Source organism: Panthera pardus, unplaced genomic scaffold, assembly GCF_024362965.1.
Source record: "Panthera pardus isolate Hobbes unplaced genomic scaffold, ASM2436296v1 HiC_scaffold_3, whole genome shotgun sequence".
In the NCBI taxonomy this organism is placed as follows: Eukaryota; Metazoa; Chordata; class Mammalia; order Carnivora; family Felidae; genus Panthera; species Panthera pardus.
In genome coordinates, this window is record NW_026526876.1 from 55473676 (window position 1) to 55498911 (window position 25236).

Here is a 25236-nt window from a genome sequence, read left to right on the forward strand (position 1 = left end):
CCCGCGGCCGCCGCCGCCATTTCAGGCGCTGCTGTGAGGCTGAGACCGGAGCCGGTCCGCTGGGCGGCGGGCGCCGGGGCAAGAGGGGCGCGCGCGCGGCGGCGGCGGCGGCCCAGCGTATAGGCGCGGAGGCGGCCATGGCGGGCAACTTCGACTCGGAGGAGCGGAGTAGCTGGTACTGGGGGCGGCTGAGCCGGCAGGAGGCGGTGGCACTGTTGCAGGGCCAGCGGCACGGGGTGTTTCTGGTGCGGGACTCGAGCACCAGCCCCGGGGACTATGTGCTCAGCGTCTCCGAGAACTCGCGCGTCTCCCACTACATCATCAACAGCAGCGGCCCGCGCCCGCCCGTGCCACCGTCGCCCGCCCAGCCTCCGCCCGGTGAGGACAGACGGGACGGGAGGCCCGGGGCGGGGGTGAGGGCCGCGGAACTCCCCAGCCTGGCTGGCTGCTCCTCGCGAGCTGACCTCCACGAGGGACACGGGCAGAGGGCTGGAGCGACCATGGCAGGGGGGCAGCCTGGTGCCCGGGCTCGTTCCCACCGACTAGCGGGCGTGTGTTGGGGGGTGGGGAGAGGAGGAGCCGCTGACCCAGGCCTCTGGGTGTGACTTGGGAGGACAGCCCGGGGGAAGGGGAACTGCTTCGGCCCCAGGGTGGGGCTAGCGGCGGGGCCAGGCACAAGGGCAGGGCCGGGCAACGTGGGGACAAAGAGCTGAGGGGGATGTTGGCACTGCGGGGGCATCACTTGGCACCGGTTCCCAGAATGAATCCGATAATCCTACAAGTGGCTTTTTAGGCTTGAAACATTTCCTGTAGTGTTAGAGAGCCGGGTTTGGTTTGGAGAGCTATTCTCCCCTGCTGGCCTTTGGTAGGAAGTCACCACATACTAGCCGGGAGGGATGGAGACACCCTCAGGAAACCGGTCAGCTTTTTCCTTTCTTGGGCATTTTTCCAAAATACTTTTACTGCCCTCTTCCCCCACAGAGGACGAAGGTGGTGAGCTAAGCGCCTTGGTGATAGAAGTAAGCCCTCTGTGATCAGCCCAGAACAAGTTGATGCCCAGCTGATAGTGTCCGAGAGATCTTAGCGTCCAGAGACTGTTCTCCACAATTACGGGTTCTAGTTTTCAAGGTATTTGGGGGAGGACTTCCCCCCCCCCCCCCAGGAAATAAGCCAGTGGAAACCATCTTTTCCTTCAAAGTGAAGGGACCTTGCAATTTCATTGGACTCAAACATTGTCAGTCTTGTAAGTCAGGGCCTCTCCTTTCTCAGTAACTTGGGGGCTGTGACCTAGGTTTTCCTTAGCAAGGATCGTTGAGACGTGACTGTCTTATCGATGTCTTTGGAGAATGTTAATGAGATTTGTGCACTTAGTACTTGAGATTTGTGAGGTACAGAGTAATTCTGAGGTTCCTATCCTCTTACCATCATCTGTGTCACAGCACGGAGAGGCTTTGTCTTTCTCATTGTTCCCAAATTGAAGCAGTTTCCTCCTGACCAGTTGAGGCAAGCTCTGGGCCAGTCTCAGTGAATTAGGAAGCTCCTGAGCCAGGCTTTGCAGACTTGCAAATTAGGTAGTCCTAATTTAGATTTATTCACTCTGGCCAGAAAGGGGGAGATAGGATAGTCCGTCTCTTTGTTGCTAGCACATACCAATGCCTAAGTCTTTCTCAGTCTCTTTGGTTTAATAGCATAACATGAGACAGGAATATTGATGTAACATAAATTTGCCCTAAACCAGATATAGTCTACCTTTTACCACCTTCTTGGTATCTAGGTTTTTGCATTACAATGCAGTAATATGATGTCAAACTGTCACCAAAGCTTAATTTTCAGCCTTTTTGTTTGTGTATCTGTTTTGCAAAATTTGGGAATGGCAGCAGGAAGGTTTGCTAGTTTGAGCTTTCTCCACACCTTGGTGTTATGACTTTGTATCTCTGCACTTACCTTGATATTGAGCTCCACCTTGTCATAACAGATACGAGTTCACATGCTTGTCCCAAGAGAGAAGGTGAAGATTGCCAAGGTTTGTAGATGGGGTGTGGAACATTCATGGGCATTGTGGTAATTCTCGTTTCTGGTAACGTGCCCACTTTTTCCACGTAGAGCAATTGATTGAGTTGCTGTCTTTATAAAGATTACTTAATCTTTGTTCTCCCCCTCCCCCATCAAGCTATTTTCTTTTGAAACTACACAGGAATTCTTGAGTTTTAGAAAAGCATGCACGGTATTAGCTAACATTTATTGACTGGTTATTCTATGCCAAGGACTTTGCTGAGTACTTTCTGTGCTTTATTTCATTCTCTGTCTATAACAATCTGAGGACAAAGTGCTATGATTTCTATTTATTAAAGTGTTTTCATTTTAACAAAAAAATATTTTTTTTTTTCCATTTTATAGCTGAGGAAACAGAGTTAAAGATTCAGTAATTTGCCCAAGGTCACATAACTAGTAAATGACTGAGCCAGAATTTGAACCTTCGAATTCTGACCAGAGAGCTTACGTTATTATACTTTACTTCTTTCTCTTTCAAGATCTCAACCATGCACATAGAGGATTCAACACTTCTGTCTCTGTCCTGGGGTTACAGGTTCTATTTAAAGACCAAAAGGAAAGGATGACAAGAAGAAACTCGCTTTAGCATTTAGATAATACATGTCTGCCATCTAAAAGTCAATGATGAAGCTTTAAAAATCCTTATTTGGTAATTTGAACATGAAAAATGAGCTTTTTACGTAGGATTATATAGCATATTTTCTGGACATAATACATAGGTAGAAATTGTATAGAATGGCTTAGTTTTTAGAGTCATAGGGGTAGGATGGAACAGGTATTCTCAACCTTTTCCCGTGAACCTATTTTTAACTTAGCTGTTCAGCCTCCATAGGCTGCCGTAGTCTGAGAGCAACCTGCCTTATGCCTCAGGGCCATAAGGCAAGGTTTTGTCAGGTCTGCTGGTCATACCTGGTCAAGTTAGACTTCAAGGTTGACCTCTTGGGAAGGCTTTGCAATCACTGATTCACACGTTTCTTCTTCAGACAATGAGGTATTACTAGACCTTGATCAGTAGACAGTCAACGAAACTGAGTAAGTGTGATCTGGGAGAGTAGTTATAAGTTTGAGCCCTGGAGCTTGGATTTGAATCTTTCTTACCTGCCACTTACTACTTATATAACTTTGGGCAAGTTCTTTAACTTCTGTCTGTTTCCCCATCTGTGAAGAAGGGGGAAATAGTAATACCTCATAGAGTATGATACCTCACTATGTTGTGAGGATTAAATGAATTTAGTATATTAAATACTTATGAATGGGGCCAACATATGGGAAGTACTCAGTAAGTATTAGATATGTTAGTCTTATGAGGTTGGGAGAGCAGGACTTGAAGCCAAATTGAAAACTCTCAGCTTTGAGAGGCTTACAGGTAGGCACAGTGTGGATTGGTGGACACTGGCAGGTGCCTGGGTGGAGGGGAATGGGGTGCATCAAGAAGTGTGAAAAGGACCTTGGATCCAGGACATGGAAATAAAGAAGACACCTGTTGTTACCTGCTTAACTCAGAGCCTTCTACCTGTTGCTCTGGTGGATGAAGGGAGCATAAAAGCTTGCCTCCTTTTGAGGGGGGAGGGGCAGAAGCTAAGGTGGTTATTGTTTGTGCTGCCTCTTCAACGTGGTGTTGCACTAAGCCACTTAGAGATCTTGTGGGACTGCTCATTACCCACTGCTCCTTTTTTTGTTCATCCACCATCTGTGTTTCATTTGTTTACCTGGTCTTTGCGGTTCTGAAACCTGGTCCTCAGGTTTTACTCGTCAGTTACAGAGCATCCATCCATCCAGTGGTTCTGGGGGGAAGTTCTTCAGTGAGTTACTTCCACGTTTTACAAGAAAAGGATTCCATGGTAAAAGGAAGTAGGTTTATTTACTAGAGGACTTCTCTAAGCCTTTACTATGCTTATGTGAAATTAGTAGGTATTGAATACTGGGTTTTTCAAACATATTTGACTACAAGACTTTTTGAGAAGCATTTGAGATTCTGTAGAACCTTTTCTGGGAAACAGTATAGTGGACTTTGGGTTTGGGATTAATTGGAAATTTCTAAAGGAATTCAGAAGTTTGGGCAGGGTATTAAGCTGAATTTGCTTTTTATTAAGCACCTGTAAGGTACCAGCTACTTTTAGGAACTTTGTTGTAATAAAGTAGGTGTTTGGCCCCATGAGAAGTTAAATAACAGCTCATACAGCTAGTAAATGGCAGAGCCAGAATTCATCAAACCCAATCAGTCTGAGTCTGCAAAGTACCAGGCTGATAGCTAATAGCTACCATTTTTAGAAAGTTCTGTTTGCTTAGGAGACCAGACATTTGATACCTCTTTAGGAAACCTTCTCAGATGGAAGTCAGCAGCCTTTTTATCCCTTTGTATTAGACAGGTGGTGGGGTGTGTGTAAGCAATTTCTATAAATACCATAAGCAGAAGAGAAGGAGTGGGAATTAAGGAAAGGGAAAGGGAAAAAGGAAGTGCTGTGAGATCAAGGAGACGATGATAATGGAGCTGCTGAGGTGGTACCCACGTCAGAAGTGACCTTGCCTGTCATAGCCCACAGAGCTCTTGGGTGTCCACATAACCTTCAGGGAGCCGTGTTGTAAAAACTGATGTAACCCAAGGGCTAAAATGCTTAGAAGTAATGAGTTGAGCATGTACGGAAACCAAAAGAATATCTAATTGCTTGCATTGATTGTGATTTCTGAACGTGTGTGTTCATAACTGCATGTTCAGAATACCAGCGCAGGTTTAGGTAGAACAAATCAGTGAGGTTTTCCAAGCTCCAGCAATGAGAACCTTGTCATTGGTTCTTTTCTCTAGACTGACTGTATCTCCTTCCTTTCCCGCCCTTCTATTTCCTGCCTTTGGCTCTTTGTGGTTGGAGGGAGATGGACTAGGGAAAAGGAACCAGGACACACAGCTGTAATGAGGTTTGGGCTTATCTGAGACTTACCTTTGTTCTCTTCCCTTCCCTTCCCTTCCCTTCCCTTCCCTTCCTCTGGAGTTTGGATCGATGAAACTTGATAGTCTATATAATCTGATTGCTTCAGCAGTACACAAAAACAGGCATTCTTCTTGTGGTATTATTATAGTGTCATTAGAAGAGAAAAAAATTTATGAGTAAGGAATATCTAAGATTTCCCTTGGTGTTTTGCCTATATTTCTGTGACTGCCGGGGTTGCCAAGCCAAGAAAGAAGTCATAGTGGGCCCACTTCACACCATGTAGCAATTGAAGAAGAAATGAACAGCTTCCTACCTTTATGTTTATGGCGGAGGAGCTGCCAGTTTTTCCTTTCAGAATTCTCCCAGCAATCTTTCTAAGGGAATTGGTTTTGTGGTCTTATTTGTTCTTCTAAACTCTTTTCCCCCAAAGAAACACAAACACAAAACACATTTTATTTGGGCTACTACAGTAATGGAGGAACTATAACAATGGATAACAGGGAGTGGTTACTTTCCTTTTTAGAGTGAAAAGAGTGCCTTGGAAATGTTCAGGCATGATCAAATCTTTCATCATGATTTTGTTGTATCTAAGAACACAGTTTGATGTTGCTACTGTTTTTTGTAAGAACACCTCTCCCCTTCAGAGTGAAAGCAGGAGGTGGGGCGCCTGGATAGCTCAGTAAGTTAAGCGTCCGACTTTGGCTCAGGTCATGATCTCGCAGTTGTGAGTTCGAGCCCTGTGTTGGGCTCTGTGCTGACAGCTCAGAGCCTAGAGTCTGTTTTAAATTCTGTGTGTCCCTCTTTCTCTGCCCCTCCCCCTGCTTGTGTGCTCTCACTCTCTCTCTCTCTCTCTCTCTCTCTCTCTGTCTCTGTCTCTGTCTCTCTCTCTTCTCTCAAAAATAAAACATTTACAAATTTTAAAAAAAAGTGGAAACGGGGGAAATAACGTCTTCCTGCGATACACTGCTTTGGTTACACTGTGTATGCCTTTACATCCCCAGTTATGCTGTGAGCTTCTCAAAGCTGGGAACAGACTTTCATTTTACTTCTTTACCTCACTTCAGAGTTTTGTTCATTAATAATATCTAACATTTATTGAGTATATACCGTCTTCCAACCACTGTCCCAAAAAGGCAACTAGTGAAAACCATTTGGCTGTTGCACCTTGGCATGTAGTCATGTAAACTCGAGCAAAGAAACTTTCCTCCCCAGGTGTCATTAGGACCATTTTCTACGCCATGGATACTCTGCTGGTGTGAGAGTTCTCTCTACCACTCAGCCCTGAAGGCATTCTTGAGCAGGCAGTGCTAAGTAGGTTTCCTTGGAGCTCACACTGACCCAATCCTTAACAGTTATGCAGGTCTAAAGGATCACTTAATTAGCCTAGTGGTGATAGGCAGAATGACCATGTGTCTCCCTGCCTACCAGACTTAAATAAGAACAGTTCCCCTTCATTGATCCCCTTTAGTGAAGAGAAACCCCAAAATATAGCACCACCGTGCTCTGGTGTATTCATAACCGAAATTCTCTTTCTAGTTCAACACTCAGAACTATCGTGATTGTGCCTGCTAAGTGTTCTCCATAGATATGTAGTCCTGGGTCTGGACATCTATTTCAGCATCTTGAGTTGGAGAGACAGCATTACTGAATGTGGGCTATTAACTTGTTTTAGCTTACAGCTTGTTTAGCTTACAGCTGTTCATTCATTCATTTATGTAAAAACGGAAGGCATTCATTCATCAGAACTCATTCTGTATTGAGGACTTCAGGTTAACTTCCAAAGTTTATCTTCACTTCTCACTACTGAATTTTAAATGTACTTTTTCTGGTCATTCTAGAAGTGATTTCTAACAACAGAATAATTGGGTCTCATTTCTTTTAGAATGCAAATTAATTTATACTTCTGGGCTACCACAATATTGCTATTTCACCATATTAATCACTATGGCTTTTAGATGGTGGACCAGTGTTCTTGGAGTGGAGAGCAGAAATTGACCATTTTCCCTTAACAAAGGACTTGAACAAGTAACCTTCCCAAAAAAAGTACAAATAGTAAACTTGAAAAACACCAAATAATCAAAGATGATATTTAAAAAGAGATCACGTTTCTCATTAAATTGGCAGTGATTTTTTAAATGCTGTTTTGGCAAGAGTATGGGGGAAGTGGGAACTCATAAACCACTGGTGGGAGTGTAAAATTGTACAAATTTTTTGGAGGGCAATTTGGCAACATAAACCTTAATGGTTTTTTCTTTTTTCTTTTCTTTCTTTCTTTTTTTTTTTTTTTTTTTGAGGGAGACCACACGTATGCAAGGGAGAGAAGGAGAGAGAATCCCAAGCAGGCTCCACAGACATGTAGCTCTCACAACCACAAGATCATGCATGACCTGAGCCGAAATCAAGAATTGGATAGCTTGGGGCGCCTGGGTGGCTCAGTCGGTTAAGCGTCCGACTTCGGCTCAGGTCATGATCTCGCGGTCTGTGAGTTCGAGCCCCGCGTCGGGCTCTGTGCTGACAGCTCAGAGCCTGGAGCCTGTTTCAGATTCTGTGTCTCCCTCTCTCTCTGACCCTCCCCCGTTCATGCTCTGTCTCTCTCTGTCTCAAAAATAAATAAACATTAAAAAAAAAGAATTGGATAGCTTAACCAACTGAGCCATCCAGACACCCCTAAACTTTAATGTTCTTACCCTTTGCTCCAGCCATTGCATTTCAAGGAATCTATCCTAAGGAAGTAATGAGAAAAAAGTTCATTAATAGTTAAGAAAAAAATGCTCACAATAGAGGCACCTGGGTGGCTCAGTTGGTTAAGCATCCAACTCTTGGTTTTGGCTCAGGTCATGATCTCATTGTTTTGTGGGTTCGAGCCCCGAACCAGGCTCTGAGTACTGACCACGAGGAGCCTGCTTGGGAGTCTTCCTCTCCCTCTCTCTGCCCCTCCCCTGCTTACACTCTCTGTCTCTCTCAAAAGAAAATAAATTTAAAAAATTGCTTGTAGTAGCATTTTCACTAGCAAAAAGTTGGGAATACTTCATTTTTTTAATTTTTATTTTTTAAATCCATTATCAGCATTTATTCCATTATCTGTATTTATTTATTTTTAAAGTTTATTTTCAAAGAGGGAGCGTGTGAGCAGGGGAGGGGCTGAGAGGGAGAGAGAGAATCCTAAGCAGACTTCGCACTGTTAAGCGCAGAGCCAGATGCAGGGCTCCATCCACAAACCGTGAGTTCATGTCCTGAACCGAAACCAGGAGTCAGATGCTTAACCAACTGAGGCACCCAGACACCCCTATTTGATTTATTTTGGTGTTTATTTTTCAGAGAGAGAATGCACGTGTGTGCATGAGCTGGGGAGGGACAGAAAGAGAGGGAGACGGAGAATCCCAAGCACGCTCTGCACTGTCAGTGCATATCCTAATGTAGGGCTCAAACTAATGAACCATGAGATCATGACCTGAGCTGAAATCAAGAATCAGATGCCAACTGAGTGAACCACCCAAGCACCTCAATTTATTTATTTTTAAGAAGGCTCCATGCCCAGTATGGAGCCCAGTGTGGAGCTTGAACTGATGATGCAGATCAAGATCTGAGCTGAGATCAGAGCCAGAAGCTTAAGGGACTGAGCCACCCAGGCGCCTGGGGAATACTTTGTAGCTATTAAAAGTCATGTTCTTGAAAAGAGAGAAAGTTTTTATTGTATAAAATAAAATGTTTTTCATAGTAGGAGAAAAGGCAAGATATAAAACTTTATAGCAACCTGGCTATGAAAACCTGTATAAATTTATGACACACACATACACACAGATCTATATTAAAATCTGGGAGGTTGTGGGCACCTGTCGTTAAGTGTCCAACTTCGGATCAGGTCATGATCTCACAGTTCGTGAGTTTGATCCCTGCTTTGGGCTCTGTACTGACAGCTCAGCCTGGAGCCTGCTTCAGAATCTGTATCTCCCTCTTTCTCTCTGCCCCTCCTGCCGCTGGCACTCTTGTCTCTCTCTCCTCAAAAATGAATGAACATTAATTTTTTTTTTAATCTGGGATGTTATAACTCAATGCTGAGTGCCTGTAGGTTAAGGCTGATTGAAAAAAAAAATCCAACCTCCACAAAATCCAGTTTTCTATAGAGTTATTTATTACTTTATCAGGAAGCCAAAGGTTAAAAATCCAATGAAGACAATTTGATATTTTGGCACTTAGCAGAGTGTTAGAGGTGCTCCTTACTAGAAACTTTGTTTCTCATTTGAACTGATACTATGTTAATTTATTCAATTCTAGAATCTCAGGATAAAGGGAATGCATTCTTTTTTTTTTTTTTTTTTTTTTAACATTTATTCACCCTTGAAAGATAGAGACAGAGCGCAAACGGGGGAGGGCCAGAGAGAGAGGGAGACACAGAGTCTGAAGCAGGCTCCAGGCTCCGAGCTGTCAGCACAGAGCCCGACGTGGGGCCGAACCCACGGGCCACGAGATCATGACCTGAGCCAAAGTTGGCAGCCCAACCGACTGAGCCACCCAGGCGCCCTGAGAGGGAATACATTCTGAAGTATGCCCTGTATGTCTAGGGCCATACACCTCTTTGCATCATATGAATTTTAAAGATTCCTAATGCATTTTCTCCTTGACCCTCAGGATGTCCTCAGAGGTTGAGAATTTTATTTTTATTTTTTAAAAGATTTTAAGTAATTTGTACACCCAACACGGGACTGGAACTCACAATCCTGAGATCAGGAGTCATGTGCTGTGAGTGAGGAAGCCAGGTACCCCTAGACGTTGAGAATTTTAATGCTGCTTTATTTTTTCAAGCATCCTTATTTACTTTTTTTCATGACCTGTTTGCCTCAAAGGGAACAATACTGTTTGCATGTTTTATTTCAATGAAGACATTAGGAATTGATTTTTAAGCAGCTTTTTAGTTTCTTTTTATAGGCTCCTTGATTCTTTTGCCTCATTAAGATTCTTCTTTTTTTTTTTTTTGGCTGTCAGAAATAAAATTGAAATCAGCAATCATAGATTAAAAAAGATAGTCTTGGGGTGCCTGGGTGGCTCAGTTGGTTGAGCATCCAGTTCAACCCAGGGTTGTGGGATTGAGCCCAGCATCAGGCTCTGTGCCAAGTGTGGAGCCTGCGTGGGATTCTCTTTCTGTTTGTCTCTCCCTGCCCCCCCCCCCCCCCACATGCACATGCACTCTCTCTCCCTCTCCTTCTCTCACTCTAAAAAGTAGGTTAAATGAAAAAACAATTTTTAAAGAGATAGTGCCTGCCTGGCTGGCTCAGTCAGTAGAGCATGTGACTCTTGATCTCAGGGTCATAAATTTGAGCTCCACATTGGGCACAGAGCTCACTTAAAAAAACCAAAAAACAACCTTTTCTTAGCAATTGTACATTCTAAATGTGAAGAGAAGGAATGTATGAGCCTGGTATAGATAAATAGCAAGTTCTCCCCACCTCTTCTTGGAAAAGCTGCTGAGACCTGTGGAAAAGAACTCGCTACATTTCCTGAGGTTGAAAAGAAGATTTTAACAAAATGTTAAGCCTTATGCTACTCTGTAAATGGGATAGCACAGAACATTTTGGGAAAATGAACAAAGTCTCCATGTTGCTTTGTCTTTTATCCAGTATGAGAATATGCCCCGACTGATCTGGTCTCTTATGACCTTCTCTTCCTTTTCTGCTGCAGGTGGTGCTGGGCATCTTTTGAGGGTATGTTTTAGCTACAAAGTATTTCAGTTTACCATAAGGAGATGGGATTATCTTTTCTAGACTTTATTTATTTATTTTTTTTCTGATTACTGACTAAATGTGTTTGGGAAATGCTTAAAATCTGCATTTCATATCCTGTATAATACATCTTTAAATAATAGCCTGCTCTGTTTTTTTTTCCAGGGGTGAGCCCCTCCAGACTCCGAATAGGAGATCAAGAGTTTGATTCATTGCCTGCTTTACTGGAATTCTACAAAATACATTATTTGGACACTACAACGTTGATAGAACCAGTTTCCAAATCCAGGCAGGGTAGTGGAGTGATTCTCAGGCAGGAGGAGGCTGAGTATGTGCGAGCCCTCTTTGACTTTAATGGGAATGATGAAGAAGATCTTCCCTTTAAGAAAGGAGACATCCTGAGAATCCGGGATAAGCCTGAAGAGCAGTGGTGGAATGCGGAGGACAGCGAAGGCAAGAGGGGGATGATTCCAGTCCCTTACGTCGAGAAGTATAGACCTGCCTCCGCCTCAGTATCGGCTCTGATTGGAGGTAACCAGGAGGGTTCCCACCCACAGCCACTGGGTGGGCCGGAGCCTGGGCCCTATGCCCAACCCAGCGTCAACACTCCGCTCCCTAACCTCCAGAATGGGCCCATTTATGCCAGGGTAATCCAGAAGCGAGTCCCTAATGCCTACGACAAGACAGCCTTGGCTTTGGAGGTACATAATGTGCAAAATGTAGAAAGAAGAGATCTGCTACAGGGTCTCCCTTTCAGACCTCTTAGAGCTTTATAGGAATGCTGAATACAAGCACCAGCATTGTGATGTTGTAGATGTCGAATCATTAAGTACTGATTTTGGCATTTAATGTTGGGTTTTCTCTTTTTTTGTAGAAAACCTATTTTGAAATGAGTAAGCTTAAAATTGTATAACTGAATGTTCTGATTGATCTACTAAACATACTTTGACCTCTTTAACTCTGCCTAAATTCACAGGAATTAACCTAAAATATTTTTTTCTCCTCTGCATTCTAATCTGATTCTTTCTGTTTATCGGTGTTGAAAATAATAAGATGGGCTCTATTGAAGTACTTAAATGGAGTTTTCCCATAAAACCATAATGTTTTTACTTTAGAGGGCATGGGGTTCCTTAGCATTGACTGATTGTGTTCATAAAGGAAGAATTCAGGAGGAACAGTGTAGCATAGTACAGGGGAGAAGAGATATGTACCTAAAAGCATACACTCCAAGGAGCAGCAGGTTTACTTGGCTTTTGTTGTTCGGTACCTTTGACAGGAGGGAAGCCAGTTCCTCCTGAGGAATAAATTCTTGCCTTTTACTGGTGAATAGTTAATCTTGGTAGCCCATCTCCTCTGGCCAACCGTTGCATTGTGTTTATTCTTTTATTCCTCTCTTTAGCACTCATAGCTTTGTCTCCCTGCCTTTCTGAGTTAGGCAGAGCTAGTGGTTTAGTGTAAAGGCTTGTACAAAAGTGGTATGCTCTCCTGTCTTTCAGGGCTTACGATAGAATGTGAATTTAAGCAAGGAGCTACCTTTCATAAGCACAGACTGAAGTTATGTGAGTACTGACTAGCAGAGAAGGGGCCAAAGTGTGTTCTTATAAACTGAAATCTCTAAATGCTGTTTTCTTTGGGTTATGTTCATACACTGAGGAGTAAGAGCTGCTTAGAAGTGTTAGCCTATAGAATAAGCTAGGTTTTATTTGAATCAGTCTCTGATCATACTGGATTTGAAATTTTTCTTTTACATTCTGAATAGTGAATGCAAAGAGGGTTAGCTGAGTCATACAGATTTTACTGAAATATTATTTTTAAAGTGCTTGTTTTTTGAGATTGTGCTGTGAGTTAAAAGTATTGTGTTTCTGCTTTGGCGAGAAACGAATGTGTGTTATCTAGGGCACACCACTTTTTCCCACTTTGAGTCTGGACATACAGCATGATGCTGGGCACATACATGACAGATGTAACTCTTGACATTTACTGCAGACCTTGTTAGCACTGGGCTGGAGTATGAAAATAGCATTCATGAAACAAGCCAGCCAAGACCCTGGAAAGAATAATTATCACAGTACTTTTGTTTCCATTTGCATTTCCTTTTTTTTTTTTTTTTTTTTCTTTAAAGTAATCTTAGTACCCAACACGGGGCTCAAACTCACAACCCCAAGACCAAGAGTCACATGCTCTACTGACTAAGCCAGCCAGGCGCTCTTGCATTTCCATTCATTCATTCATTCATTTGAGAGAGAGAATGAGAGAGAGAGAGAGAGACAGACTTTTAAGCAGGCTCCATGCTTGGTACGGAGCCTGATGCAGAGCTTGATCCCACTACCCTGGGGTCATGACCTGAGCCAAAATCAACAGACCCTCTACCTACTGAGCCACCCAGGTGCCCCTGCATTTCCTTTCTTGAAAGAGATTTCTTTTTAATGAAGTGGTGTTGTTTTTTTTAATATTGTGAGAATGACAGAGTTGGGGAGGGGCAGAGAGCGAGAGAAGGGAGTGAGAAAATCCCAAGCAGGCCCTGTGCTGTCAGCTCAGAACCCAATGTGGGGCTTGAACCCTGAAACATGAGATCATGACCTGAGCTGAAATCAAGAATTGGACGCTTAGCCAGCTGAGCCACCCAGGCTCCTCAAGAGAATTGTTTTTAATGATGCCTGCCTTGACTAAGAGATTTTAGTGCTCAAAGTGGTTGAGTTGCTCTCCCTACTATGAAACATAAATCTTGTGAATAACTAAGTAGAAAATAATTTATTAAAAAAAAAAAAAAAAAGAAGGAAAGAAAATAATGTCTGATTTCAGTAAGTTTTGTTTTTTGGTCAGATACTGGTTTTAAGCCACATATATTGATTGCTGAAGATGGCCTCTTTCAAGTTCGATACCCCACAGTAATAGCTTCAAAATACCTCATGTGCTTAAAAACACAGTGTCAGTTTAGCATCATACAATTTTAGAGCTGGAAAGGACCTTAGATATCTTTATCTGTTATATAAAAAGAACTGATGTTTAGACAGATTGGATTGTTCAGACTAATTGGAGGTAGAGCTATAATGAACCCAGATCTCATGTGGTACCTTTTCTACCATGCCCAATCTAATCTCTGATTCTTTTTGTTTTTTAACAGTGCCACTGCCCTTCTCAATGTAGGTTTTGTGTGATTTCACTGACAGCATATCCTCACTTGTACTGTATGCAAGGATAGTTGTGCTCTCAGTACAGTACAGCTGTATAGGAGACAGTTGTCTACAGTTCTCCTTTCCCATGTCTAGTTTTTTATAAGCTGATGCCTTGTCCTTATTGAGGTGAGGCTGGGAGATAAGAGTAGGAGGCTGTGGTGTTCTGACCTTAGCATTCTGGTTTAATAAAAACAAAACAAAGTAAAACATTCATTGCTATATATGACCCACTAGAAATCAAGATCTGTAGACCAGCGAGGTACATTTTAGTGCAGTTTTACATTTAACTTGAAATTGACAAATTAGAATCCTTGCATTTTAGAATTGGTAGGGCCCTAGAGATACTGTATTAGACTAGCAGTCTTCATAAGTTTTTTTTTAAGTTTATTTATGTTTAAGAGAGAGCGAGCAGGGGGAGGGGCAGAGAGAATAGGAGACACAGAATCTGAAGCAGGCTCCAGGCTCTGAGCTGTCAGCACAGAGCCTGACATGGGCCTCAAACTCACAGACTGCAAGATCATGACCTGAGCCAAAGTCAGATGCTCAATTAACTGAGTCACCCAGGCGCCCCTTCATAAATTTTTTTTAATGTTTATTTATTTTTGAGAGAGACAGAACGTGAGTGGGGGAGGTGCAGAGAGAGAGGGAGACACAATCTGAAGCAGACTCTAGGCTCTGAGCTGTCAGCACAGAGCTGGACGTGGGCCTTGAACTCACGCACTGCGAGATCATGACCTGAGCCAAAGTTGGACACTTAACTGACTGAGCCACCCAGGCGCCCCTAAGACCAGCAGTCTTCAGACTGCTTCTCAGTGTCATAAGAGTCCCAAGAGGTACATAGTGAGAGGGGGAATCGAAGGATGCAGGGCTCTGGCTTCAACCAAAGCAACTGTTTTTAACTGTGTTACGTATTTGGATCTCTCTAAGATTTTCTTTGAAGAAAGGATTTCTGTACTTAAAAACATAAATTTAAAAAACAGAGTTCACAAACCACCTGCCCTCACCTTAAAGATGGAATTTTTCTGCATTAGTACATTTATTCTGACCACAGTCCTCAACTGGAAGATTATTAGATATTTTCTCTTTTGCTATGCACCAGATTTCTCTAGTAAGGTTGAAGGGTTTGGAAAGTAGGGATTGATTCCAGCTAACCACCAAAGTAAGGGTATTCCTCTGCCCACTATAGTTCTGTGGGTCAGTTGGTCATATCTGGGGGGAATATAACTAAATCAGATACCTTCTGTTCCATTCTGGAGCTCCTGAGATTTTAAACATACAAATATGCAGTGTTTTAAAGGAGAGATACTGGCAATAACATTAGGGTAGTGCAGTGGCACCTTTAATTTTTGTTCTTAGATTTTTGTGTAATGGTTCCTTGGGAGCTGGAATAGGATGAATCTTATTTTATGAATGGCAGATGTTGAAGTTAATTTGATGCCTCTATAGACTGTCGAAAATAATCAAATTATCTTTAAATGTACTAATCACGTAACTTTCATTCTCTGATTCAACCTGGCATTTTGCCTTTGATAGATGATAAGACTTGAGAGTAATCAAGGAGCTTCTCAGGTATTCTTAGACTTGGACCTGTTCCTCAGGGCACAGATAGGAAAGGAGTAAATGTGCTTTGGGTCCCAGATTATATGCATTAGTGGCTACACCAACTCTATCTCCCCATGTGGAACTCTATGAAACCTAAGTTTTTAAACTTTCCTGTGTTGGAAAAAAAAAAATTGAGATCGGAAAGTGTAAGAACACGAGTGGCAGGTTCTTGCTGTGTCAGTTTGGTTTGTCTTTTCCTGGAATTGTAATTACAGATTTCTGTATTGCTTATTGAGACAGATGTCTACTTTTCCTCTTCTTTCCATTCTTCTTGGACATTACCTTTATTTCAGCTCATAGAATCTCAGTTGGAAAAGACTTTTGGAGGTAAACTAATCTAGCCTCTCAGACATTAAAGGCAGATCTTCTGGTATCTTCACAGGTGATTTTTTAAACATCTGCTTGGATATCTCTACTTTTGGGGAACTTGCTGTCAACACAGAAGTATAGTCCAGAGGTTCCAAACTTTCTTGGTTCGTAGCACCTATAGTGTCTCAGTAACATTTCACAGTGTCCCAGGCCAAAAGAAATACATGACAGTTGCATTTCTTTAGTAGATAGGTTAAAATTTTATATCCTAATAACTTAGTACCCATTTGAAAAATAATAAACATAGTGGAAAGAAGACAATATTTAAGAAAAAAATTTTTAAGTTTATTTTTGAGAGAGAGAGTGGGGGAAGGGCAGAGAGAGATGGAGAGAGAGAATCCCAAGCAGGGTCTGCACCGTCAGCCTGGAGCCCAATGTGGGGCTTGAACTCACAAACCATGAGGTCATGACCTGAGCTGAAACCAAGAGTCAGACACTTAACCAGTTGAGCCACCCACGCTCCCCAAGAAAACAATATTTTAATTTTAATCTCAAATAACTGCAATTACTTAACTATTAAGACATGTACATCTAGGGGTACCTGGGTGGCTCAATCGGTTAAGCATCCAACTTTGGCTCAGGTCATGATCTCACAGTTCGTGGGTTCAAGCCCTGCATTGGGCTGTCTGTTAGTGCAGAGCCTACTTCAGATCCTCTCTCTGCCTCCCTTTCTCTCTGCCCCTCCCTTGCTCATTCTCTTTCTCTCTCTCTCAAAACTAAGTAAGAACATTAAAAAAAGAAATCAAAAAAAAAAAAAAAAAAAAAAGACGTGTACATCTATTAGATGCCGTATTGTTTCCAAACCTTGAGATCATTTAGAACACTGCCATTCTTGTTTCTTGTTCCACACTTATTTCATGAGGTACTTGTTTTTTATTGCAGCTTGCTGCCACCTGGTTTTGCAAAGAGATGACATCTTTGAAAGGAATGTTGTGCAGTCTAGTGTAGAAATTGTCAGCTGCCTTGAGCTAGTAGTTCACGTGGCATAATAGATGTCAAGTATTGCTGTTTCCCTCAAAACTTTAACTGTGTCGCGGCACCCTCTGAATTTGCTGCAGTGCCTCTCTCTGACACTACAGTTTGGGAACCTTAGGTCTAGTCCATTGTGTTGGTTTTTAGAAAATCCGTGGGGGGCCTGGCTGGCTGAGTTGGTTGAACATGAAGCTCTTTACCTTGGAGTTGTGAGTTTGAGCCCCACGTTGGGTCTAGAGATTACTTAAAAATAGAATCCTTAAGGGAGAAAAAAGAAGAGGAGAGCCTGGGTGGCTCAGTCAGTTAAGCATCTGATTCTTAATTTCTGGTCAGGTCATGGTCTTACAGTTTATAGGATCAAGCTGACAGCACAGAGCCTGCTTGGGATTCTCTCTCTTCCTGTCTTTCTTTCCCTGTCTCTCTGCACCTCTTCCCTCTCCCCCTCAAAATAAATAAACTTTAAAAAGAAAAAAAAAAAAAAAGAAAATTCTTTACATTTAGCTAAAAATGTATCTAGTATATGTGGTTACCTCCCCAACTTGTCCAGGGGGATAGGGAACTTAGTTTTAGGTAGTATCGGCTGTGGAGCTAGAGAAGATCTGTTCTGACTTGGACTAGAATTAGGATGAGACCTATTTTCCAGGATTTGTTGAGATGCTTTTTCTTTTCATCCAGAAGCCTACCAGTTAAATCTCAAAGACCTGCCACTTTCTACCAATATAGCCCATGGCAATTTCAGTCCATCTCTGAGGCAAGTGAATCTTTAAGGCCGAACTGTCTGCAGTTGTTTCCATTGATTTGCAAGACTGTAGATGTACCCTAAATATTACCTATTCCCTTAGATCAGAGATCTGCAAACTTTTTCAGTAAAGGGCTTTTCAGACCATACGCTTTCTGTCACAACCACTCAACTGTCATTGTAGCAAGAAAGCAGCCATAGACAAAACAACAGATGAGTTTGCTGTGTTCTGAGAGAACTGTTTACAGAAACAGGGAGCAAGCTGGATTTGGCTCATGGACCATAGCTTGCTGACCCCTGTCTTAGATTGCTGTCGTTTTCTTAACTTTTGTTCTCCTCCAGCCAAATCTGGAAGTATTTACTAAATGTGTTCTTGGTGTGTTCAAAAAGGTTTGAAGACAAGGCCTCTGTATTCCATCTCTGTATGTGCTTTTCTCTGGTTCTATTTATATGAATTTGTATGTGTTTCTTGTCAGATCTCACTGGAATCCTACAGCAAGTTAGCATCAAAGGAACACTGGTGATTGTTGATGCCTTTCCTGTTAGATAGTAGGGACTGAAACTAGAAAAGTAGTCACCTGGAGTTACACCAGCAAAGGAAGGAGATCACACAGTTCCCTGATGTCTCCTATTTAGCGAGTACCAAAAATGAATGCTAATTGGGTGCCAGTATTTTTCTCACTATAATGGAAACTCACTGGTGAATATCGATTGGGTAGTCTTTTGCTCCTGGACCAATTGTAGATCTGACTCATGTGTACCAAAATTGTGATTTACCTTGGGAACTACACAGAGCTAGGGAAGAAACCAGTATTCATCAAATTCTCTAGGAGTGAAAACACTGAAGTAACCACATTCAGTCCTCTTTATAGATGATGCCATGATTTACTTGCAGGCTTGCGTCCAAGTTCATGACCTAGGATCAGGAGAACTGACTGGACAATAGAACAGTACCTCAGTGAAAGAATCATCACTGTCTCTCCTTTACAGGGTGGTGATGAAGTCTGCCTCATAAAAAGAAAGGTGAACTGTCTCATGCTTCAAATCCTTTATAAAGTCTTTCTTATTCATTGATAGGTAAATTAGGGTTTTTTCCATCTATAACTTGAATTTTGAAATCAGTAGTGTTAGAACACCGTTATTACTGCACTTACTGATTAGTACATTCCTTTGTATCTTAAGATTATAGCATTTCTGGAGCAAGTACTCTGTTTTGCTTTCTTTGTCTTTGGAATAGCATGCCAAGCTTGAACCCATATCCGTCCCCCTCATCCTCCTTGGTGTGGCCTTGGAAATCCTGCTTTAGTGAGTTGTTGCCTAACAGGAGGAGAAGTGTGAATTCTCGTGTTGTTTCTGATTTGGAGGAAGAACTGCACTTAGCGTAGCCCGTGTTTTCAGACTGCCCTGGCACCTTCTGAGCTCCCCCAGCCTGCATCCTCCAGGCTTGACAGCCACCTATTCTTCCAGACTACGAAAGTACTAGGGCCTCATGTGATCTAAGGATAGTCGTGTTGCCCTTGGGGTTTGCCTTTTCTTGACCCTAGGAATCCCCATGGGCTTTGAATATTGCAGTAGAAAAACTCCATAGGGTACAAAGGGTTATTTAATTTGATAAGATCTTCCTCGAAGTACTTGTACTTAAAGGCCACTTTGGACAGGTTAATTAGCCCAATTGACTGCTTACAATTTTTCTCTTTTATCCACTTAAATATCAGAATTAAAAAAAAAAAAGTTAGAATTGTTTTAGAGTTGTGCCATAGCCTTTGTTTCACTCCCTGATGTTTGGGCCTCTCTGCCAAGAACCTGATCAACTATAAAAAAAAAAAGGTTTTGGATTTCAGAATATGGTGTGGTTTTCCAGAGCCTCTGTAGGGTAGAGCCAAGACACCATGTGCGTTAGAGATGGCTCTGGTGTGTCCCAAGGTCTAATCTGTACAGAATCCACTCCTCACCCCTACCAGTACCATCTTGCAATGTTTCTCCGTTTGACCTCTGAAAGAAGAAAAGTCTGAGGGCAGGCCAGCAGGTTCTGTCCTGCTTGTGGAGCAGCTGTTGTGTTTCTGTGGTACTGATAAAAGCAAGAGGCTGGGCTAGTCCACATTTCAACCTGTCCTTCACTTCTCAGAGCTCTGTGGGATGCGATTTGAGATAACATGTTGAATGCTTAAAAATAAAGACAATGTAACATTGAGAGAAAAGTGTTTAAATCTAGATTTTGGGGGTGCATGGGTGGCTCAGTTGGTTAAGCATCTGACTTAGTTTTGGCTCAGGTCATGATCTCAGGGTTTGTGGGTTCAAGCCCTGCATTGGGCTCCGTGCTTGACAGCATGGGGTCTGCTTGAGATTCTCTCTTTCTCTCTCTGCCCCTCCCCCACTTGCTCTCTCTCAAAATAAAATAAACAAACTTGAAACAAAATGAATAAAATAAACCTAGATTTTGCTATCAAGTAGAATGGTGGACTTAAGGGTATACCCTGAAGAACCATCTTCTCAAAAACCCAGAAAATGCGGGTAAAATATAACAAATTTTCATCTTTTCATTTAAATATGAAATCATTTGAGGGAGTGGGGTTAGGAGAAAAAAATATATGAAATCATTTGGTAAAAGGTACTGGTCCTGAGTATACAGCTTGGAGTTTTACATGTGTATTCACCTATGTGATAACCACCCACATGAAAGTATAAAACATTTCCAACACTCCAGAATGTTTCCTCATGTCTCTCTTGTGGGTTTTTAATATCAGTAAAATGATGGATTCAGATATGACAGCTGTTAGGGGTGTTAGATATTGTCAAACTAGCTTCCCCCCACCCCCCCCAATGCCAAGTAAGCGCTTCACCCAACATGGGGCTTGAATTCACTACCCCGAGATCAATAGTCACATGCTCTACTGACTGAGCCAGCCAGGCACCCTGTCAAACCAACTTCTCAAACTGGGGGCCCTTGTCCCCATCTGGAGGGGAACTTAATGTGAGTGGCAATTTAGACTTTTGACATGAGTGTACACATCCCCTAGGTCTACTATCCTATGTCTAGCTACCAGAATAGCATTTAGCACGACAGGAGTGTTTTAGTAGAAAATACAAATAAATACTAAGATGGGGAAAAGAAGTCCTACACTCGGTATAATTGACCTTAGCATAGCAAGAGGCTAGTGGTGTGATTGGGGGCTATAGGAACATCTTGACTTGTCATGGTTGGCTTGCTTGGACATCAGGAACTTTGAATTCAAAGATTGCTTGGAATAAAGAACCCTGGTGCTAGCAGCCTTGGGGGACTGCATTGTGCATGTGGATGCAAGAATGGACGTGCAGCATCTTTTCTTCTCCCCTTAAACCATCAGCCTCAATCTTTACAACATCAGCAGACTACACTGCTGCCTTTTCTCACCCTTATATTTTATCCCCTTTTCTCAGATATTCTCTAGTTTCTGTCTTCCTTTTTTCTGCACCCTATGGTCCCCACAACCACCTTAGGCCTCTGTAGTTCTCAGATAGTTCTTCAGGACATTATAGACAGACCAGTAGACAATCTGTTTCTTCTTTAAGATCAAGCTGGTTTTGCAGAAGGCTCTGGTCCTAAACTCGAGTTCACTTAAGCAAGTGGTTGACCTACAGACATTCTTAGGGAATCCTGAAGGTCGTGGGAGCATAATTTGAAAGTTCCTGCTATGGTAGAAAGAGCATAAATTAATTGGCTTTGGAGCCAATACTTCTGGGCTTAAATCCCAGCCCTGCTCCTGGCTATGTGACCTCAGGTATATCCTGTAATTGCTCTGAACCTCAGTTTTATCATCTATAAAATGAAAAATTCCTGTTTTACAAGGTTATCATAAGGACTAGAAAATCGTTTATATAAAATATTTTGTACAGTAGAGGTGCCTGGCTGGCTCAGTCAGTAGAGCATGTGATACTTGATCTCAGGGTTGTGAGTTCAAACCCCATGTTGGATCTTGGAGCTTACTTAAAAAAAAAAAAAAAAAAAAAAAAATCCTCTACAGTACTTAATGAAAGTTCAGTAAATAGTAGCTATTAACTTAATAAAACCAAATGAACAATTATGCTTAGAAACTTCTTGTATGCTCAGAACTCAGATGTTGATAATTAAAGGGTAAAGTTCTTTAGTCCAGTGTCATATGGGGCCTGATCTCACCATTTGTTCAATATTTTGCCACAGGATGAATCCATTCATCAGACTGATTTTGTCTTAAGTTTTATAGGAGAATAGACATATATCCTAGATTGTCAAAACTTTATAGTTGATGTTGCAAAGGAAAGTTTTTCATAACAGAAACGAAAACGTAATGTCTCCTTAATGAATAGGTACCAAGTGGCATTGAAGGCCAACAAGGTCTGTTAGTACATGGTAGGGTGGGGGTGGAGAGCTGGCAGGCAGTGGCCTGCCAAGTAGAGCTTGATGAAGAAGATGGGGACTTTGCAGGGAGCTGATGGAATTTGGAGTTTTGGCCTATACCTGCCCAAATGGGAAAAGCCTTGCCTTGATAGGAAGGTGATAGAACACTTCATTTTCTGGGACCAGATGAAGTTGATTTCCATGATTATCTTCTCTGCAAGCACTAGTAGGTAGTGATATGTATACACTAGTGGGTTGAGGGATTGTGCTGCTGCTTGTATGCCAGTAGGGGTGGGGGATCTCTCCTCCTAGGCCATGGCCTGGGGGGCAAGCAGGAATCTAAGGGCAGTGGGTACCAGAAAAAAGAATACCGGCTCATTCTGGTTGGGATTGCTCTTCCAGAGATGATTAAAATTTCCAAAAAGTGTCATTTTTTAGGGCCCTTTCTATTTTCTGTACTCTGTGTTTTTCTGCACTGCTAAAATCACTTCTTCCTTCTGCCTGCACTAACCACAAGTAATCAGTCTGGTGGCTGGGGCTTGGGAGGCAGCAAATAGCCATTTCTATAATGTCAGCCCTAGAGCAATCACGTGGGCAGGGTATGCCTAACCAGAGAATGGAGTTTTTCAGTTTGCATTCATAACTGGAAATAAAGCGCTTTCCTTATTCTCCTCCTGCAGGTCGGTGAGCTGGTAAAGGTTACGAAGATTAATGTGAGTGGTCAGTGGGAAGGGGAGTGTAATGGCAAACGAGGTCACTTCCCATTCACACATGTCCGTCTGCTGGATCAACAGAATCCTGATGAGGACTTCAGCTGAGTATAGCTCAACAGTTTTGCTGACAGATGGGAACAATCTTTTTTTTTTTTTTTTTCCAATTGTCATCTATACGATTTTCTTACAGACGTCAAAGCAGTCTAGTTTATATAAGCATTCTGTTACCTGTGATCTTTTTTAGACTGAACTACTCCATCTCTAGTCTCATTTACCATATTCAGGGTACGAAACTGGAGGGCTCGTGTGTTAACTTCTGAATTGGCAATTTTAGGCGATAGCAGCCATGCCTGAGTGTATCAGAAGGGATGGGTATTTTGCCTCCTTTCCCTCAGGTAGTGCAGATCAACCTGTGGAAAACTGATGGACAGGAGAGGAATATTGGACACTGCTTACCCTGATTTACTCAATGGTTTTGTTTTCATTTTGAAACCATGCTAGCAAATGGCAATAGACTGTTCCCTTCCACCCCCATGAAGTAATATTGCACCGTGTGAATAGGAAGTACCCAGTGGGATTGCTTTTTCATTTATAGAACATGACCACTGTGTGACTCATTCTGACAGTTCAGATCCTGAGATTTCTGAGGACACTACTAGAGGCATTTGTCTTCCTTCCTAGTCAATGCTTCATACTTTTTCTTGGGATTCTTTAAATCCTTGTCATTCTTTTCCCCTAAACCTACAAACAGGTTCATTCTTGAGAAAAGTATTTTTCATTCCAGATGACAAGCAGGATGTGCAGAGCACTTTATTCAGTGCATAGCTTTAAGCCAGTATTGGATTCACTGAGTGGACACCCAAACTCCCAGCTTTCTGCCTTCCCTCAAGGGGTCATAGGTTCACACTGCTACCACAACTAAACAGACTCCTGGCTAATGGGATCCAGTAGGGCCATTTCTTCTGAGTGCCAGTATCCTATTAGGGAACTCTCTGAATTTCTTAGCTTCTACTTGCTTGGAGTGGAAGGACCAATCACTTAGAATATTCCATAGAGGGTTGTAGGGCCAAATTCTGCCCTTTGCTTTATGTGCAACTTGTATACAAGTCAGATTAAAATTACATGAGTTTGGGGTAGGGTTAGCGCTTTTAAAAACATTTGAACCAATCATGAATTATGTAGTATTCATTTTACATGGCCAGAATAGTGCTTGAAGTGCATTACGTTATCAACTGCCTTCATTTTTGGCTCTTTTTCTTTGTGTTCCAGTTTAGTTTACAAATCCTTTCCAGTATGGAAGGTTTATGTGGGGTCAGGTGCTCCAAAGAATTGACTTCTGAGACCAAAAATGATCTAGGCTATTTAGACTACAATATGAAACCTTAAAAGTTAGTTCCCAGTCTAGAAAGGCACTTACTGGTCTATGGTGTGGTATGACCCATAGAAACACCTTATATTTTGCTTTGGGCCTCATTTTAGAAAAGTAATGTATCTTTCTCATTGTTTCTACATAGGTTAATGATTAATATGCATTCTTTGAACTATACCAAATCATGGTATCCCAGTGACTAGCACAATGCCTGGCATAGTCGGTGTGCAGATGTTTGTGTGAGTGAATGAGGGGTGTGCAGAAGCTCATTATACGGCACAGGGAAGCCAGCTGACACAGGATTACATACCACAAGCAAACTAATGAGTTGACGCTAATTTATTTTTACCTCACACTAAGGTAATGCTTGATAAATATATTAATACTCAACTTTTAAAAGTTAGCACAGTGCAATGCACGTAGTGGGTGCTCAATAATGTTAAATGAACATATTTGCAATACTAGACTTAATTCCATCTGACTACTCTTAAATTTTCAGTTAGAGCATAGATACTGTAAAATCCAAATCCAATTACACATTAAATTAAATCTTGTTTTCCTGAAAGTATGCCATCTAAAATACTTGTAGAAAAACCTTGTCATAAACTGATTTGAATGTTTGTATTTTCTTTTGCCTTCGACTTTGATATTGGCTTGGATATGTCTCTTTTCATCATATGTAATATTAGTGAACATTCAACTCTACCCAAATCATAAGAATTTCTCAATGATCAGTTTGATCAGTTGTCTGAAGCCATTATATGAACTGTTGGGTTGGATTTGGCTGGGTGTGTCAGTTGTTAGACCTTAAATCAAAGGACTTCTAAAAAGTATCTTCCAAAAGCAAATGCTAGAATCCTATTCAAGTGCATATGTACATTGTCACAGAGCAAGTAAACTGTAATTGGCTGCTATATTTTATATAATCATTTCTGCAAAAGCCCAGTTTTTGGATACTAATATTTGACGTGGTTAATTCTTATTAATTTGTTGGAATTGTTTATTGTTAATAATGCAAATAGATAATTTTTAATTATCCTTAAGTAACATTTCACTATTAATGGTTTGAAATGGGTGGTCAGCAAACCAATTTGAAATAAAATATGAACATGTGCCATTGTATTATAACACTATACACTTTCTTGACAGTTAAATTTAAAAAAAAAATGTTTTTTTGTAGCATGTATTGTATATGTTTATAGTATATGTAGTAAATAAAAATATGGCCAAATGTTTGGCTTGGTGA

General features: G+C 41.8%; 1 protein-coding gene across 2 annotated transcripts; it reads left to right on the forward strand.

Moving 5' to 3' along the window:
- Positions 1-25236, forward strand: CRK (CRK proto-oncogene, adaptor protein). 2 transcript variants are annotated; one of them, XM_019429628.2, is made up of 3 exons: positions 1-378; positions 10862-11397; positions 22589-25236. In XM_019429628.2, exons 1-3 carry the CDS (start codon positions 138-140, stop codon positions 22724-22726), a joined length of 915 nt encoding a protein of 304 aa, XP_019285173.1. In that variant the 5' UTR covers positions 1-137; the 3' UTR covers positions 22727-25236. The 2 variants fall into 2 exon arrangements, with proteins under 2 accessions (XP_019285173.1, XP_019285174.1); XM_019429629.2 differs by having other exon boundaries at positions 4-378; positions 10862-11227; positions 22589-22706.

Excerpts from the sequence above, each read along its gene's own strand:
- CRK (XM_019429628.2), top strand. The coding sequence starts at position 138 with ATGGCGGGCAACTTCGACTCGGAGGAGCGGAGTAGCTGGTACTGGGGG. Across the intron at positions 379-10,861 it reads GCCCGCCCAGCCTCCGCCCG|GGGTGAGCCCCTCCAGACTC; the intron begins GTGAGGACAGAC and ends TTTTTTTTCCAG. Across the intron at positions 11,398-22,588 it reads AGACAGCCTTGGCTTTGGAG|GTCGGTGAGCTGGTAAAGGT; the intron begins GTACATAATGTG and ends CTCCTCCTGCAG.